The sequence below is a fragment of the Opisthorchis viverrini genome (genome assembly GCF_000715545.1).
Source record: "Opisthorchis viverrini unplaced genomic scaffold opera_v5_42, whole genome shotgun sequence".
NCBI lineage: Eukaryota > Metazoa > Platyhelminthes > Trematoda > Opisthorchiida > Opisthorchiidae > Opisthorchis > Opisthorchis viverrini.
Genome location: NW_008751698.1, coordinates 1,979,659 through 1,998,187, shown reverse-complemented (window position 1 = coordinate 1,998,187; position 18,529 = coordinate 1,979,659). Strand labels below are relative to the sequence as shown.

At 43.5% G+C, this 18,529-nt stretch overlaps 2 protein-coding genes across 2 annotated transcripts in view; one reads left to right on the top strand and one right to left on the bottom strand.

The window, feature by feature from the left end:
- The window catches only part of T265_03121 (hypothetical protein), a gene marked incomplete at both ends in the record, with an annotated part of 23,633 nt that extends 6,923 nt beyond the window's left edge, over positions 1 to 16,710 (top strand). Inside the window, one exon of the mRNA XM_009167526.1 lies at positions 16,333 to 16,710. Within this exon, the coding sequence (XP_009165790.1) occupies positions 16,333 to 16,710 (378 nt within the window). The remainder of the gene's footprint in view (positions 1 to 16,332) is intronic.
- Positions 1 to 18,529, bottom strand: part of T265_03119 (hypothetical protein) — a gene marked incomplete at both ends in the record, with an annotated part of 53,783 nt that overhangs the window by 9,851 nt on the left and 25,403 nt on the right. The window contains 7 exons of the mRNA XM_009167524.1: positions 9 to 123; positions 1,816 to 1,929; positions 5,277 to 5,374; positions 7,475 to 7,584; positions 8,335 to 8,426; positions 9,401 to 9,574; positions 15,600 to 15,675. Of these exons, the coding sequence (XP_009165788.1) occupies positions 9 to 123; positions 1,816 to 1,929; positions 5,277 to 5,374; positions 7,475 to 7,584; positions 8,335 to 8,426; positions 9,401 to 9,574; positions 15,600 to 15,675 (779 nt within the window). The remainder of the gene's footprint in view (positions 1 to 8; positions 124 to 1,815; positions 1,930 to 5,276; positions 5,375 to 7,474; positions 7,585 to 8,334; positions 8,427 to 9,400; positions 9,575 to 15,599; positions 15,676 to 18,529) is intronic.

The following is an 18,529-nucleotide window of genomic DNA, read 5'->3' as shown; positions in this document are numbered from 1 at the left end:
CAACTCACCGATAATGGTCGTTGGCTTACAAGTAGCCACGATTTCTGCCAAGTCTCGTATTGGCTCAGTATCGTTTCTGGCAAACAACTTGTTGTGATCGGTCAGGTTGCCTTCTGGTCGATCCTAGAACAATGGGAAGGGAATGAGCTGGAGCAATGAGACCAACAGAAGGAGGATTGTGTTGAAAACTATCTCCGTGGTGTGTTCTACAAAGGTTTTGCAGGATGGGACGACGAACAGAAAACGCTAGCTAGAAGCAATTATGTTTAAAATGACCTTAATTGGAAAACAGAGCTAGTGGAAGATGAAGTATGTTTTACGCAGCGTACACCAGGAAGTGACGTTAGGTTGTAGGGAGAATTGCTGACTAAGTTAAGCGAGAAATGCACAAATTGGGGGTTTGGAAAAAAGGTAAGCCTGGGGACATGTGAGAACTAGACGTAAAAGATCGGTAAACAAGAAGTTTCCAAACCGAGGCTCACGAGATCGTTTCAAGCAGCCCTCAGCTGTCAGAACCGAAACGACTTCTGCTTTCGCCCATAGAGCACCAGACCAGCAGAGCAGCATTTAATCGACTTCAAGTTTGCGGGGTAATGATCCAGTTAGAGGGTTAGGCACAGCCTCCCTGCATTGGTTGCTTTAGTGTACTTTTCGAACGCTTTGCACCCTAGGACCACGCATTCGCGTGACAAGCGGATCACGAATACATTTGACGGAGTTTGGAAGGACTGAACTCTTCACCAATAATATACAATGAGACACTAGCCGACTTATGTTTTAAAAAATTACAGAAAGTTTGCGCTCCGGGACTATCGAGACCTCGTGGAGTCGTCCTGAATCCCAGAAGAGCCTCTATATTAATAAATTTGTGGGAAAGGGTATTACATTCGGGTTTCCGATGAAATAGCCTTTCTACCGGCTACAAAAGGAAACCTGGCCGCTGGGCGATAGAGATCACCAACTAACGCATGGCGTAAACAGCAACAAGAGTGTACCTTGGGTAAGCTACTTCACCCCCAACTATGGGTTTCTGCAAACGCGAATGTGCGGAAAGCATTAGAGACACGGGGGAAACAGTGCGACAAAACCCTGATATAATAACAGGAAACTGAGTGAACTTTTCTGACATCCGAAGAACAGATGACGTAGGTTATTTTAAATGTTGCGGTATGAAAATGGAGATATTAAACAGCAACTGAGGAGTGCATCTCCTCACAAGTGATAGTTCGACTAAAAACACCACTGGAATCTATTTGGTATGTCTTAGTTAACAAAAGAAAAGCCGTCTAGATTTAGGGAGTAAGTGCAGGTGAAAATCATTGGGAACTCGATCTCGTCGATACTGGCGCTAAGATATTTGCAAATGCACTCCCTGAGTGATTTTCCAACATAAACCAACCTTCACGATACAAGTGTTATGGACCGGATATTCACTCTACGTCCGATCTCGCAACATCGGGCAGAAGCAGACAACTGGACGCTTTACTGGATTTGTGCTGCATTTTTCGACTCCCACAATTTTCCCAACTTAGATCTACTATGAAGCGTAGGGTGACCATGAAATTGCTGGACAGCCGGTTCCTTGTTTTTCTTAAAGCGGCCCGTTTTCTAGCTACCCGACCTTATTCGCCGTATGTGCTGTGGTTCCCACGGCTGCGACAATCCGAATCGAAATCTGCCTAAACATTTGGCAATAGTTGATCTTACAATCGTTTACTAAAGTGAATGCTACTGAAAAGAACAGCGAAAAAGTTGCTTATAAAGTGATCAAAACAAACAGGTGCATATATAGAGCATTCAGTAAAGACCGCTCACATGAACAAGCAAGCCATCCTTGTCAGCCATGTAGATAAGTTTGCAAGCTTCTTTCTTACTAAGACCTTCCACTTGCAGGGCCTTCGCGAGTAGTTGCGCCATTCCGGTGGCTGCCTGAAATGAGGCAAGACGATTGGGCGAGAACATGTCAGGATAATCAGAGAACAAAGTAGTAACGGTACGCTGAAAGATGTTATAATGTTATGATCAGACAAAAACAGGTTACGCAGAAGCCAAATAACAAATAATCAGACTGATAAAGTCTGTGGCCGTGCAGTTTGATGCTATTCAGGGTCACATAAATGGACAAATTCACAAAAAATCCACCGAGAGAAAGCCAGATTAAGTTTCAGATTCCACACAGTTTGGGGAAGTAGATACATCGTTCACACGGTTCTGTGAATAGTTCCTTTATGGTGAAGATAATAGTAAGGGAGAACGAAAACACGCCTAGGCACGGAGTGTTCCTTCTCTGTGATACTCGTTCAAATATTCAGTGGAACTCAGGGAATTCATTGCAAGAATCCAAACGAATTGGATTTTTCTTTTCAAGTAATACACATGAAGGATTACACTTGAAAACCTCTAAAGTGCCATTGTTGTAATTGTACTACGGTCAGTAACAAGTCCATTCAAACATGCATTGAATATGTTTGGGGCGTTGATCTGGATGATTTTAAGTAACATTTCAGTAGTAGTGACCTATCCTGGCGAGCAAGGTAAGTGGATTTATGTCAGCTGCACTAGAGCAGAAGGACGCAGTTAGATGGCTTTGAGCCAGAACTCCTACTTGGTGACGTTGAAAGACTGATTTATTATGGTTCACACTATTCGGGGGAAGACATTTAGATGGACAAATTGCGGTAGTTTCTTCCGGTAATTCTCAGCGAGCCCGCTGCGAAAGCATCGGCAGCACAGCATAAAGAATTCAGCCAACTACCGCTGGTAGTAAAATTGATCTGCCCCGATTCACGCCCTAGGTCCACAACCTTCTTTCACAGAAGTGTGCCAGAAATCCCGGCATGGATACCGAGATGCCAGTTTAGGCCCCCGTAATTAGATCTTTTACGTATGATAAATTTTAATTGCCTACAGACTCCATTTTTTCATAGGCAAATGATTTGTGCTGCAGCTGCGCAGCTCTAAACAGCTGGTTCACTCATCTGAGTGACTGTCCTCCATTATAAGCGTTTGTTGACAATGCACCGGTTAGTTTTACGATGTGTGAGCTTCAAAACAGCATTTTTAACCAACTCATCATGTGCTACGTTTTATGAAATTCCAGATCCAAACGCAAGAGAAAAAATGTGAAACTCAATCTTAATTTAGGAAAAAGGGATAAAAGGGCAACTATTTCGAATGTTTACTTCATAATTCTAATTCCTGATGTGAGACTTGGTTAAATTGTCTCTCAAATATGACATTGTTTCAAATGCTATAAGAAACGGGGTCTATTTTGTCTAGACCGAACACTACCCGTAGAGAGACCGAAAACTGTTCGACAGTTCACGACCGGTTCGGTCCTACATAGAGCTCATCACAAAGGCACAATGTCCGAGTTGCCGTTAACCTTGTGCTCTAACTGAATTCAAATTGGACGCGATTCGCGAAGTACGCTCATTTGCAAACTGATTTTGTTTTAAAGGGAGAGTGAAGCAAACTCAGACGAATTTCCCGTCTATGGTATTCTTCAACTAAATGTGGTGCTATGCTAACGTAAGCTTAATAGGCGAACTGTTACCCAATCTCGCACTTATCATTTCGGTTGGTTAACCTTTTCAGTTTCGCATCCGGAAAATTCCATTAAAACACTGTTATGACGCTCATGAACGCCAAGGAAACGAAAATTGGAAAAAAAATACTTAACGGCTACAGTAAAGCCTTCATTGTGATCATAATCGGACCGGATCACGGAGCTAGAGAGATGTATGGGTATTCGCCTCAAACCAGTTCAATAAAATGAGTAATTATATGGTGAATTTCAGAAAACAGTTGGGACGATGTTTTAAAGATTTGCCATTCGCGTTACCAGGGAGGGATTTGAAAGCATTTAGTAAAACACGGCATCTCAAAACATGTTATGGAGAAAGTATATGAACGAGTTGGCGGTGTGAGAAAAAACAGTAAAACAGAATGAAACCGTTTTTGAATGGGGCATGAGAGAAAGGGCGTGCCCCGTCACCAGATATCCTCGATTACACGAAGGGCAGTCAAGGCCACCACAACGTTCAAGTTGTCCTACATTTCTCAGGGCCTAAAACATTAAATGCCGTCTGGGGATTGACTCTATCGCCGGTGACGGCACATCCGGCTATTCGAACGGAGTGTATTAGGAGCTTGAGCAACTGCCTCCCTTGCCCCATCGAAGGGCACCGGACATCCAACACATCCTCCAAAAGTTATTTTGAAGTTTATTTCTGGTTTGATAGACTTAAGTGATTATAATGTCAGAATCATCCTTGTGAATCAGCCTATCGATCAAAGACAAAACTTACCATACACACGCTTATAAGCAGGTGGTGTAGTGCATCAGAATGACTTTCACACAGTTGCATGCCAAGATTGGTGAACTAAATGTACTGGATTGGCAACGCTGCGAGTGAGCTCACACAGGTTAGGACGGGCCAGGATGATATTGTAAGTTCATGTGTTTATAAGGATTATGGCTACTCAGGTTGAAGCGTGTGGCGGTCCACAAACCTATCCGACCACACATTGTTTGAGTCGGGGGTGTAACAGTATATACTACTGATGAAAAATACGAGTAGTGCCTGATCAAGTGTTAAAGTGCAGCCCCTGCAACTGACGAAAGGTTAATATTGGAATTATTGGAACGTTTTCCAGTGTTTGCTCATTATTGTTTAGCATTCAAACAACGTCCAGAAAAGTTCAGAAGGACGTCTGAGGATGAAGACTTTTCGAAAACTGTGCAGATGGGGATCAGATAGCTTGTTACCGCTTAATTCATACTAATCAATAAACAACTCGGAGGCACCTTTACTGTGAATGGTATCATACACGGGTTACTATTACTGTTGTGAAAAAATGGATGGAATTATCTTTGACTTCACCAGGCATGTCTACGGTCGGCTTGTTTACGCCAGGTTCAATTAACGTCTTTCAATCAGACGCAAATTAACAAAGCTTTTTACGGGAGTTTTCGGGCGATGGATGCCCGGTGCAGCTATCCTATACCTCAATATGGTGGTAAGTGTCGCAGACAGCCTTCTGATATCCCACTCAATTTGGGACATCTTCTAACTGTCTGTCGGGGAAAAACTATCAGTATGAAGCAAAATTTGTTCGAAGGTACATTGGGAGCCTTGCAGAAAGGATGTTTGAGTGGCTGTCCTAATGCTTGCGATTCGATTCGGGTAGGGAAAATGCTTTAAAAAATGGCACACTGAATGACCCACAGATTTACGCATTATCTTAAGATACAAGTGGAAATCTTCACTCACCTCACCAGCGCCAACGAAGAGATAAATGTTATCAGTCAACTTTCGCTTCGTAATCCGTTCAGCGGCTAGCAAGCCAGCGACAAGCAACAGCGCAGTTCCTATGAAAGTGATCAGAAGAACCCACTTAACCTGTGAATGGTATCATCGAAAATTTAAGAGTATTGGTGTCAAAACCAAGTTTAACTTCTACAGCTTGATCCGAATGCTTGTTTGGCACAAAATCTCAAGTACTTCACACATTCTGCCTTGCGAACAGAGTCAAAATATCTTCATAATCGCACTAAACAAAAGAACAATTGAATGCTGGGACACGCTATTCGCGCGGCCCGTATCCTTAATTTTCTCGGAATACGCGGGTAACTTGGTACTCCAGACCAATCTTTACCATGTCGCGAGCATTTTCGTGGCCGCCAAATGGTCGGCCACCCCCTATCCACACTTTGGCTAAACCTATCGACCCATCGTTCGATGGAATTCCACCAGAAAGCAAGCGGAGAGAAGAGACTGATGATCAAGTGTGCAAATGTGGTGACCTCATTTGAACGAACTGGATTGGTGAGTCTTGGCTCTAGGCCTCAATAAACGCTACCTACCTAATTAAGGCAGTTGTTTGAGTAAATTAACGAAAATCAACATATTTCGGCACAAGCAATTTAAAACTCGGCAACATTCGAGCTCCGCTGTCGTGGAGTAGTGTCACGTCAATACATTTGTAAGATTAGATTTTGGAAACAACTTCTGTAAATTCAACTGAATCCGCCCGTTTTTGTGATTCCATCAAGTTGCGAGCTAATCAGCCTTATCGTTTATTTAATCTAAAAGAAGTACGTTGCACCATTACAGTTGTATCTGGACGTGCGACATCACTCTTGATAGTTGTGTCCAAACCTTTGGCAACTTTAGGCGAATATGGCTTTCAGCGATACATCTGGCGTATGGTTTTGGTTCAACAGTTGCCACAGCCACATGGTGCAAAAACTTGAAAAACCATGAGGTTGAATGTGGCTATGTACAAGAGATGAGACGAGGAAATTTAACTATATAAATGGTCATCATTGGATCAGTCGATTATCCAACTCCATCGTAACGATAGATCGTAACAGTTCAATTTCTGTAGGCGATCCTCGTTCTAGGGACCACTGTTCTATAGAGAATTGTTCTCAGGAAACATAATATATCACACAGATCATCGCTGAAATGATAATCTCAAGGACGGAAAACTCCGGCCTCCTTTGTGACCAAGGTAAATTCTGATTAGTCATAGGTCACGCACGAACCCTGCGATCTAGTACTTTCATACGCGACAGCAGGCAGCTTCCGGATAAATGCTGACACGTCTGCATGAATACTAGCCACCACTGTAATAAGTACATTCCTCGTCCGACGTCGACCTGAAGATTAAATTCGGACTAGAAAACCGGTTAACGAAATCAAAGATGCGACTGGATTTTTGTTTCAGTATCTTTTACCGGCACAAAGAAGGCTTTAGGCGTCTGATTGACGGACTCCCAAGGCGTCCGTTTGATGTGTGACCACCTTGAAAGGTTTCACTTGGTTTCTAGTATAACGTTATCAAAAATTGAAAGCACCTGATAAACAAACTGTTCGTCATAAGAAAACCCAGACAATATTACTGCAGCTCGGCGGACTATTTCATTGACTGTATATCCTAGCTTTCAATTTGTGAAACCAAGATTGTGTCCAAATTCTAGATCGCTACATTGTGGAGTTGATTAGCTAATGTCTAAATGAATCGTAATGGTTGGTTTACGAAGCCCGATATACAGTGGTTGAAAGGTCACAACCACAGACCGATTCTACCGACGTTTTTCCCTCTTATTTCCCTTTCGAGTGTATTGCGGTGAGGTCAACTACCAGGGGATGGCAATGATTAGTGAACCGACCGGTCCCACGTGGCACGAATCATGAACGGGCCAATGAAATCACGATAAAGCTGACCTCAATCAGCCTATGACATCAATGGATACCAACTATTTTTGTATAAGCTACATAAAACGCAAGCAGTTACGTAGAAAGCGCCAAACCAACCGCACAGTAACGATTTCCCCACCAGTGGTGAAGAAACGTTTGCAAACAAATTGTCAAGTTCGGCAAACAGATCAACAACCACCTGACCTCGGTTAACTACATACATGAATAGCGGGAATAAATCGAGCACATGTCAAACTACAACCAACCTTGGATATCATCGTTGAATGTACAGTACTGATCTTTGTAGCGCTCTAACAGGCGGAAAGCGTTGTGGTTGCCAAAGTCTTCGAATTGAATCAAACAATCCAAACCATACCTATTGGAAGAGAAGGCAGATGTCACACAAAAAGGCAGTTTGTAGGTATGCCAATGGTGCAGACCGAAGACAAGCATGTACATTGGGTTACCAAATGGTAGTTTAAACGTCCGCATAAAAATGAGTCCTCATTGGGAGCAACGGTGCTGTGCATGATTGCACTGTATCCCCGAGTCAATTGTTGAGTTGTTGTCAGTGGTCAAACTGCTCACAGTAGAAAACATATTGGGTTACCTGCTAGTCAAGTGGTTATAAAATGCAGTCAGCTAGGTTTCCGACCCGTAAATATAGTTTTTCATTCATACATTCGTCAGTTGAAAGGTGTCCAGTTGCAGTCTTTCTCACTAGTGACGACTGCAACAGATGAAAGGGGTCCAGTCCAGTTAATCAAAACAATAGTCCATTGCTAGATTAAGTAACCTAATGTTGATCTGTACAATGCCGCGGAATAATAAAGACTTAGGGCGGGAGCTCCCGTCTGAAAGGATCATGGTTTTCAATGCACTCGTGTATACCTATCTACTGCCGTCTAGACTTGGGCAACCCGACTGCTATAGTGCATTTTTCAGACTGGGTGGGACAGGAGTACCGAGCTGAAAGATTGGAATTGATTCGCAACAAACGATTAGCAGTTCGGAAAAGAGCGATGCATGAACACACTCAAACGGAAATAGTGTTTTAAGAGAACCCCCCTAGCGAAACGCTAGGGAGGGCAAACTGAAAGCCCAGAGGCAGGTCAATAATACTTACTTTTGGACTACCGCTTGCATGAAGTTATCAACCAGTTCATCATAACGTTCATCTTGAATGCGCCTATGTCGAATACCAGTATAGAAGGGATCCTGATGAACGATGCAAAAAAAAGCGTAACTAGTGAATGGTGTTCAGCTTACTAGTAAATTGTGGTTGGATTTCAAAGTGGAGGGGGGTCTAACCACATTGTGGAAACCTTTGACTGAATCTGTCTGATGATTATGATTGACTGAAATCACGCATAAATAAATGCGAATGAGATTACTGGAAAGGAACGCCGGGTAGTCTGAATGAATAACTTGATTACGGAGAACACAATTCGTGCGCCGATGTTTTCGGACATTTTCACTCTTTGGAAGCACACAGTTCTCGCACAGCAGTGATACAATTAGTGTGGATAGTAAATAGTACGAGGACAGAAATCATGAGATGTTTTCTGATCATGGATAGCTGGTATTTTAAGATGACTAGTGAAATTGGGTTTCTTCCGATTAACTTTGAATTCCCCGAGGAGTTTCAATAGAACGCTGGGTTCTAAAGCACATACGTCCAAAACTTTACGTGCGCCTCAAACAAGAGCAGAGTTCGATTTGACACGCTCGTTTTATTCGAAGCGATTCCACAAAATAACGAATATAGGGTTCATCTGTTGTTCAGTATATAAACCAGATGCACCCTAGGGTAGCTAGATTAACTTCCTGTGATAATATAACTCAAAGTGCGCAACAAAAGATGCACCTATCCCTGAGTCTCAGTCACGTCAACCGAACTGAATTTGGGAAAAGAAGTTGTCCGAAACTTGAAGTGTCAAACTTTCAAGAAAGAGACACGAAGATTGTTTATCACGGGGAGCATTTCGTTTGACTGATAAGTATGCTGACATAACAAATGCTGTGCGGTCCCGCATACGCGTCCAATGAGCGATGGGTACGAATACTTCCGATATTTTGTCCAAAGTTTGGTTGCTGCTTCGGCTGCACCCGGACAGTGAACTTTGATGAACAAGTAGACAATATAAGAAAACAGGGCAAAATCTGGGGCTCATCAATCAACGGAAACATACGTCCAATAGTTTCTGGTTGTTTGTGCCAACGTCTAACTGAACTGGTAAACAGTGCTTTGGGTTAACTCCGGCGAGAGCGGTGTAGAGGGATAACTTGCCAATAGGAATACCCATTCCATGTGCGCCGAGATCGCCCAAACCCAGAATGCGCTCGCCGTCGGTGAACACAATCGTCTGTCCAAAGAGAAGAGATGCAGAATACTAAGCATAAAAGATAACTCTGATCAAATCTACGGCAACTTCAGTAACAGTAGCATGAGTAGAATGCGAAGGGTTGAGGTACACGTGGTGTTGATGGGCAAATTGTAGATCGAGTCGAGTCGACGGAGATTGGTGTGTGTCAACAGCTGCCACCTCTTGGGCTTTGGTACCTTTTCTTAGGTATGGCAATGCCGTGAATTTAGTATTCAGGTAAGAGGGGAGACAGTGGTTCCAGATTATCGTCAAATTTATCGAAGTGGCACGTAATTCATTTTACACCATACTGGTTTACTGTCTTAAATGAAGAAGTGGAGCGACGAAGTAGTATGAGAAAGAACAGGAAACAATTTGGAATTTTTGACTAAGGTGCAGGCTAAGTGTGTTTTGGAACGTCCAAACAAGAGAATGGTCCGACGGCAAACTCGAGTGCTCAGTGTTGAAATCAGGGGGTTGGGGCGGGATGGATCTGAGATTACAGCGCGAATTTACTGACCGGAATGTCCGTGGTTCGGACCCGACTTCTGCCACTCAACTTCTCCTGTCTAAGCCTGGGCAACCTGACAGTATCCCAGCCCTCGTGCTTCATTCGGGTGGCATGACAGTTAGGCACCGAAAGGGTGTTACAGATGAACGATTATTATCGAGTGTTTAAATGTGAACAACTTCCCCCAACGCACTGTAACATATCGGCTTTCCATGATGAAATCGAAAAAAATGTTGCAATCAGCTTGGACACCGATAGGTTAGACAGTTCGCGTGCTACACGAGACTGACCCTTTTTATCCCGGGAATGGGTGGGCAGTCAGAATAGCTTATATTGGCAGCAAGGGGCACTTCGTTGTTCCAGCGGCAGACTCACACCAAACCTGCACATAAACGTGGTTAGATGCGAGTTCCCATTTAATGAGTAGTAGCAATTGATTAGACCTCAGGGTGTATACTGCGTCATCTGGTCGCTTGTGAGCTAACCGCATTGCACTGTGAGCAGTTGGCCAATGTGTACAAGAGCGGCTTACATCACAAGGCGTGTCAATCACAGCAGAGCTGTAAGCAAAACGGTATGTTCCGTTTGGAAACCAGGTTGAATAAGTCGAAGTTGAAGATTTGAAATATTTCGTTGGACGAAATGGCTTTGAACGTGCTTGTAGTTGTGAAAATAAAGTGTACGAATTCACTCCACTGCGCAACCAATAGGTCCACGCATTTCATCAGTGAATCCACATTGCATGCAGTCCAGTACCATTCTAAAGACCGTCAATTTACTAAGGATTTCGAGGATTTCGTTGAAGTAAAGAAGGCAGGCTGAATACACGTGTGTAGTTATTCAGTTGAACTCGCATGGGTTGCACAGCTTGGAACGAAGACGTCCAAAGGGGCAGAAGCGCTTTTGTCCAGACTCTGTACTGCATATCATATAAGTACACTGAACAATGCAAGTCTCTTGGGAAATATCACAGCAACCTTAAGTTTGCACACTTCGGAAAACCTTCTACATTGGAACCCTCATATCCGAAATACACCTCACCTTCTACGATGGACACATGCAAAATATGGGATTCTTCCGACAGACATTTTCCTGCTGAAAATGGCTTCTCAGATAACAGCTTCGGAACTGGTGTCCGTCAAATAAAAAGTGGTGAAAATGATTGCCTGGCCATAGGAGAGAGGTACAGGTTCTAATTGTAAAAATATATATGGTTTTGCATGACGCAGGGGTCAAGTTAACTGCGCAACCTGTTAGAGACTCATAACACCATATGAACGTGAGAACCACCTCAATCCGCAGAACTGTGGTTAATGTGGTGGCTAGCGTAAAGAAGTGTGGCAAAAAATGTCCACTCCTGGTCCAATCATAAATTAAAAACCGAACTTTTTCCATCGGTTTTGGCAAAAGTATGAGAGAAAAAGAGATAAAGACCCACTAGTAATTAAATCCAGACAATGCGATCGACGAAGAATGCACCTCTGAAGGGATACAAAGTGGAGATTGAAATCTAAGTCATGGCCACCCGGTGTGTCAAATGGTTGTTTTACTTTGCGGTGTTACGTGGAGATTGATTCCAAAGAGCCAGTTTGCTTGATTTACCTGCACAAAATATCATGCACTAGTCAGGGTGAGCAACCTTCACTACACGAAAACTAACACCGCTGCAAAGGTTTGGGGAACTCCGTTACGAAACCGCCCGTTCACTAGGTAAATTGATATCGCACCAGAAACTCTTTTGGGTCCGAACTTGTGCACTGGTTGATCATATATATTTCACCTTATTGTGAGCGAATCCGTTAAGTGGGAGACAGCTACATTTCCAAGCTGTGTTGAGTCGACGCAGGAGCATTAAAGGTGCGGTAGAAGTAGTCGTTGCTGTGTAGGCTGTGGCATCATCGAGCGATATTCTAGTATAAGGTTCTGCGCTACAGTAATCTTCAGGGTTTAAATTTATGACCGTGATATAATCTGTCCTCCTAGAGGAACCGTTCAGAGGAGAAGTTGACTCTTAAACACGGTCACTTCAGCAATAACCACCCAGGAAGAGACGAACTCGCAGAAACCAACAGGCCTTTGAAGTGTTTTCTCAACGCAAGGTCGATGTGCAACTGTGTCCTTTTAGAGAGATGAGGCTTTGAAGGATGTCACTGTTGATCGATCTTCTCGATGGATTTCCTAGGGCAACAAAGCATAGCAAAGTCCCCCCCCCAGTTAGACCACGTGCAGTGGTCCCCTTCGATACTTTGTCCTGAAAGGACTTAACCATTCGAGGAACTCATACCCCACCACGGCTTCTTGCAAGAGAGTGCTGCATAGGAATGGTCTGTAGAAGGGGGCGTTTGTTTTACTACAGGGTTACAAAGTATAAATACACCAAGTTCAGTGTATCACTTGACTATTATCAAAATTGCTCGTACGGTCACCAGAGGGCGTATCCCCCTTGAGAGAGATCGTCCTCTTCCGAATGAGACCAGTCAGGCCGTTCCCTGTGCAAAGTTTCTGTTTTAAACATCAGTCAAGTCAAGTAGAGCACTGTGCACATGGATTCACAACGATATCACACGTTGATGAACTGAGTAGATATGGTTGGGAAAATCATCTGCAATATCTATCGGTGAACACTTCACACAAGTGAAACTCAATGCTATGTTAGGGTAGCGGGATCTACGGAAAAGCAGGCCAAGTGAGGGAGGCGTAAAATTACGCTAAGAGGAATTTGCAGCGGTTAATAGCTTGTATTCGGGAAGAGTACATGTGATGGACATGACTATTGTAGGATTGAAGAATCTCAGCGAAAATTCCCTGTATGGAGTTGTGACAAGCATCCAAATGAACCTAATCAAGGCATTCCTCGGGATTCTGCTGAAGATGGATGTTTGGTAACCTGATATTAACCCAGTTATATTGATCAAGGAGTCCCGAGAAAGGAGGGTGAATATTGGCAATCCTAGACTGATGGAAACAGAAAGCGTTTCGTTCTTTAGCATAAAAAGCTGAACGCTAAACCCTACTAAAGACAGACAGATATGGACACACCTAGATGTTTCACGACAGGATTTTCGGGAAAAAGGATACTGAAAACGTCGATGGGTTGGTGACTAACAATTAATTCATTGCAATGTCGAGCGAATGTGAAACAGAACACGTCTTGACATTTCGGAAAACCATGAGTAAGAAGATGTTCGCGTGAGGCTGGAAACTCATTTCATGGGGGTTTGTGATCATGGATGAGTTCCACTAGCCACAGATATCGCTATAACCTGTGCATTTATACTGGATGGGAAAATAAGAGATGGAAACGGCCCTACACAAGAAAAAATAGGAAAACAGTACCGACAAACGTGAACAGTGAAAGAGTTGTGAAGTGGGGCTCAAGTAGCTTGGCCAAGCTCTGTTCATTTTCTACGTCGATTAAAGCTATGGATGCTATAAACAAATTCATTACTGTCACTGAAAGGTAGGCGAACAGCATTAACTTTCTTGCCTAATGTCAAGGGAACCAGGAGTGCAATAGCGAGACTGATATGTTGTCAACTGTTGCAGGTGTCAGCCCAACAGAAGTCGCTTCAGGAAAATAGAACAAAGTGATGATCACTCAGCTGTAAAACCCTTTCGGTGTCAAGCTGTCATGCAACCTGAACGAAGCGTAAGGGCTGAGATACTGTCAGGTTGCCCAAGCCTAGACAGGAACAGTAGAAATACCGGAGTCGGGTTCGAACCACGGACCTTCCGATCAGTAAGTTCGTGCCTTAACCACTGAGCCACCTCAAGCTACAGGGGCACTTTTTCAAACGGCCTCAGATGAACAACTGGTCTAAACTTTCTGTGAAATCGGTGTTACCTTAAGCACTCGCTGACAACCAAGAATTTCTAACATAGAGAGACAATTAGTGAAGAGAATGAGAATGTTAACACACTTCTGATCAGCAAAAGCGATAGATGACGGGGATCACAACTTTGTCCGACTTCATTTTTCGCGTCTTTCCATGCCACATTTTTAACACCACGGCACCACGTGACAGTGGTTTGAATTCAGTGGGCGCGTTTAACAGACCTGCAAAATGATGAATGAGTGCCTCAACACCAGAGTTCACCACATTTAGGACTGCATCTGCTGTGAAGATCCGTATCGATATGATTCCTTTTGAGGTGATTGACATTCATTCTGATTGCTCGTCTAAGCTCTCCGTATGTAGGACAGCTTCCTTCTATGCAAGCGCAACGATTTTTTCTTGTGTAATAATGTGAAGAGGGACTGCACGCGCCTATATGGATGGTTTCAAAAGGACAACATAAACTGAACTAAAAGTCGACTTATTTGGTAAGGTTCTGGCAATATGCTGAAGGACGGTCATAAAAAAGATTGCGTCATTAAAACCCTCTTCTACTGTTATTAGCATCATCTTCCTTCGAATACACCTTCTGGAACAGGTCCAAAGTAGCGTGATCAGTGAATATAAATGGAGCTCGCCTGTGAGCATTGAAAATTTCGGCAATGCTTGCAAGCGCGGTTCAGTTGGGCCTTCAGTCATGTGGAGAAATTCACATGGATTGAACCCGAAAACATCCAGGCCGAAGCAATCATATCGGTTAACGTCATCAGCAAATACACAAAAAGAGCGATCCAAATAAGTTCAAATGGTAGCGGAAGAGGAGTCAGCTGATTCCCAGTGTGGAAACAAGTACCATCTGGCATTCATAAGTTTGTAAGGACAACTGATTGGTGATTAGTTACAAGCCTGAGTTCCCATTCAAAATTAGAGTAACTTGATGCAGGATAGTTGTGCCAGATATGAAAGCAGTCACACTAAACTTCTTTCACGTAGGTCACAGAATCGGCCTCTCTGCTACCAAAGCTTACAGGACAATCAACACGTGAAAAGTCATGGATCTCCGACTAATGGTACGACCGTCCCAGCTAGAGTGTGAACAGCTTTCTTGAAGAAGCACAATTCCAATAATTTGCATTCTTCCGGAGTAGAAGTGCATACTATTTCCTGAGAATTAACAAACATTACGCAAGATCACCGCAGAAAGTAGCATTCTTTTTGGATGTTTACAAAGACTCAGCAAACATAGTGCTTCTTGCCCCGTCTAACATTTTTGAGGAGTGCAAGTTTTCCACAGACCGGTTCGAGGACCTTGTAAGAAGTAAATGTCGTATGTGTTTTAGTCTCACCTACTTGCACCATCAAACAGCCTAAAGTTGGCCACAGTCCACTGAGAGGCTTTATCACTACCCACAATCGAAATAGATATACTTCAGCACGAATCGGAGGAATTCTCCGATAAGAACACTGCCAGTTAGTCAATATACCGAGGTACTAGAAAAAAGCACAGAGAAAAAGTTCTCTTAAAGGAAGTCGTAACCCTGTAAACCACATTCTTCAAAGGCCGGTAGCTAATTTCCGCCTGTTTTAATAGCCTCTTTAGGTGAAAAAGTGTCCCTGTGGGAGTGATATCGACCTGTTGGTCAAAGTACCAATAATATGGGTAAACAGTCGAACTCACATTGACTCTTTGTTCCGGCCAGTTGTTGAGTATGGACATCACATGATGCCGGTCATGGATTGTGATGTAAACACCTCTGTGAAAAGGACAAACACATGGAGTAGGAGAACACAACTGATACTTTGCAAAAGCAACTATTACGTTCAACCGCGTCAATTCCTATTTGAAGCTGCGATACCATAGGCATGTGGGTGTCTGTCGATCAAAAGATCGCATTGCACTGCTTCGTGAGCAGTGAGAATTAAGCTAGAGTTGGGTTTATGCTTCTATCTGTTCGAAAGCTGAGCGAGGGTTATTTGGCTATCCTGCACCTCAGCGTCGCTTCTACCCATGGACAATGCATTCAGTTAACTCCCAATTTTCCATACAAACCAAAATATAGACCTATGCAATCCATACTGCGAAATTCTAATGGCAAGTTCTAGACCGATAATAAACCATTTAGTCTCCAGATGCCATTAAATTCAGACCTATTCATCAGCTTTATACTATGTACCAGTTTTGCGTTCATCCCAGCTGTCAACCCGACTGAAGTGCCTGGTCCGTACTTTCACACACCGTTACTAGGTCACAAGCTGTCCACCTTTCGGTCGTTTCAACTCAGCACATGGTTGAACAAAAGGACCATTGCGAGACAGAAGGGGTACTGACGTGCAAACTAGGTGTTCTAACTAGCAATATCTATGAAGCGCAATGAGTTCGTCCAGTGTGGAAGTTTCCCTTCTCCCTCAAGCCATCTGGCTCACTGGCGGATGTTCACACCAGGCCCAGACAACGTTTCCGACGCCTCCGGCCAAACACTGGAAGTTGTCGTAACGTGGAAACCACAACTGTTCCAAAACGGCAGTATGAGCCGCACTGTCGTGTATGCCCTGCCCTGGACAGACAAAATGAAGCTACGCCAAATGACAGTCTTTCGTTCAGAAAAATTCGGAAGCGCACCAGATTTAGCCAGAATGGAAGCCTGAATTTCCAGAATGGAGGACGATGCAGTCAAGCCCACCTGGTACAGTTGCAGTGTCGTACAACTAGGGTAGAGGAGAACCGACTGGGTTGCGCCTATAGAGCGATCGATGCACATGGCAACATTCGGCGTCACTCGACACACTGAACAGTCTAGCGGACGCGTCCTTGTGCACATGCACAAGGACGCGCCGTTCCACAGGTGTGCGGAAAGAACATTAGGGAATTTCAGTGGAACGAAATATTATCGAAAAAGTTGAGCATGCAAATGCTCACTGGTGCTCACAAATCAGCCACCGAAGTGAAAGTTAAGCACAAGGAATGCTGCATGGTTATATAACGATGAAGTTGAGAATGCCGAAGTAGTCCACAAAATGAACTGCGCCATGCCGTTGGGATTTCTTACAATAGGATGGCGCAGAGCGACCGCACAAGGGAGCAAACGGAGATATCCTCGAAACCGAATCAGTAGTGAAGCGTCATTGATTCACTCATTAAATGTACAGGTGTAAGGCAAGCCGGAAAGTACAGTCCACATTTCTCTCCTGATAAGACGACACCATGGACAGCCCTATATATCGATGGAACACATTTTTTACTGCATTTTCTGGCCAGTTGAGCAAAGTAGGAGTCTCATGACTCCTATAATTTATTTCTAATGTGATTTGTCATTTGTTAACTGAAAAATATCCAATTTTACTAACTGGGATCAGAGTGATAATGAAAAACATGTGTAGTTCTGTGTTTTTTTACTGCCTGCACACACGTCCCAGGAGGTCGTGAATGATTTAGCTGCTCACATTAAACAAATTTCACAGAATAACTTAGAGCTCACGATTAGCCTATTCCAAAAGGCAGTCAGAGTGAACTCCGGAGCTATGTGTGGAACTCAGGAGCTTCGTGTAAGGACTAACCTAGGCACACACATGTCGTGTTTGTTTTATTACATGTCAATCAACAACATGAAGGCCGTCAATCGCCTTTTCAGCAACGAAACTGAACTGAGTTAGGCGGGTCACGAAGGTAATTGCTGAACGAATAGTCAAGAATAAGAAAAAATCGTTCAGCTGTAGCACCCCTTCGGTGCCTAGCTGCTATGCCACACGAAGGTTGCATGAGGGCTGGGATACTGCCAGGTTGTTCAAGCCTAGACAGGGTAGTCGAGAGACAGAGGTCGGATTCGAACCACGGACCTTCCGGTCAGTAAATTCGCGCTCTAACAACTTGGGCCATCTCGCCCCCAAGAATAATGGTAATTGTGTTATTCGTATAGTGTAGCCAAATGAGCGTCGACTGTATACTGCACACATAGCACTGAAAGCCATTATTGATGTAGTAAAACGAGGCCATAATTATCTCTAGAAGTCATTTACTTCCAAGAAGCAGCAATTAGGGTAGAAAGCTTAAAATACGTCTACGATCAGTCTTAGAGTAATCCAAACGACGAGTCGACCAACAGATTGAGTGAAAAATTTACCGCTGGAATGTCTACAACCGCCTTGTCCTTGTAAAAGAGTATGTGGGCAAAAAGATGGCTAAGTTAGAAAACAACACGAAAAAGACTGGCGAATTTTTGTGGGTGAAAACGACTTTTTCATCAACAGTTTCAAGACTAAGAGAGTAAAAAGGAGTGGCACCGGCGTTCACTCTCAAAAATAGCACAATATAGCTACGGGTATTTTGCACATTTCAGAGAAATTAGGCTATATCGTAAAATGGGTTAACGTATTCCAGAAGTAACCATACAGAGCAAACAAGGGACCTCCGGTGCAAACCTATTAGATAAGTGAAAGCGATAGTCAATCAAATATCACTGTCCTGTCACACTCAAAGCGACTGCTCAGAAAAGGACCCAAATCAGGCGAGTGCACTTCAAGTCCTCTACGTAGTACAGTAATTACCCCTTACAGAGGATGCTAACGTAAACAACCGGAATTGGGCTCTCGTGTGTAGGGAAATCTAAAAAA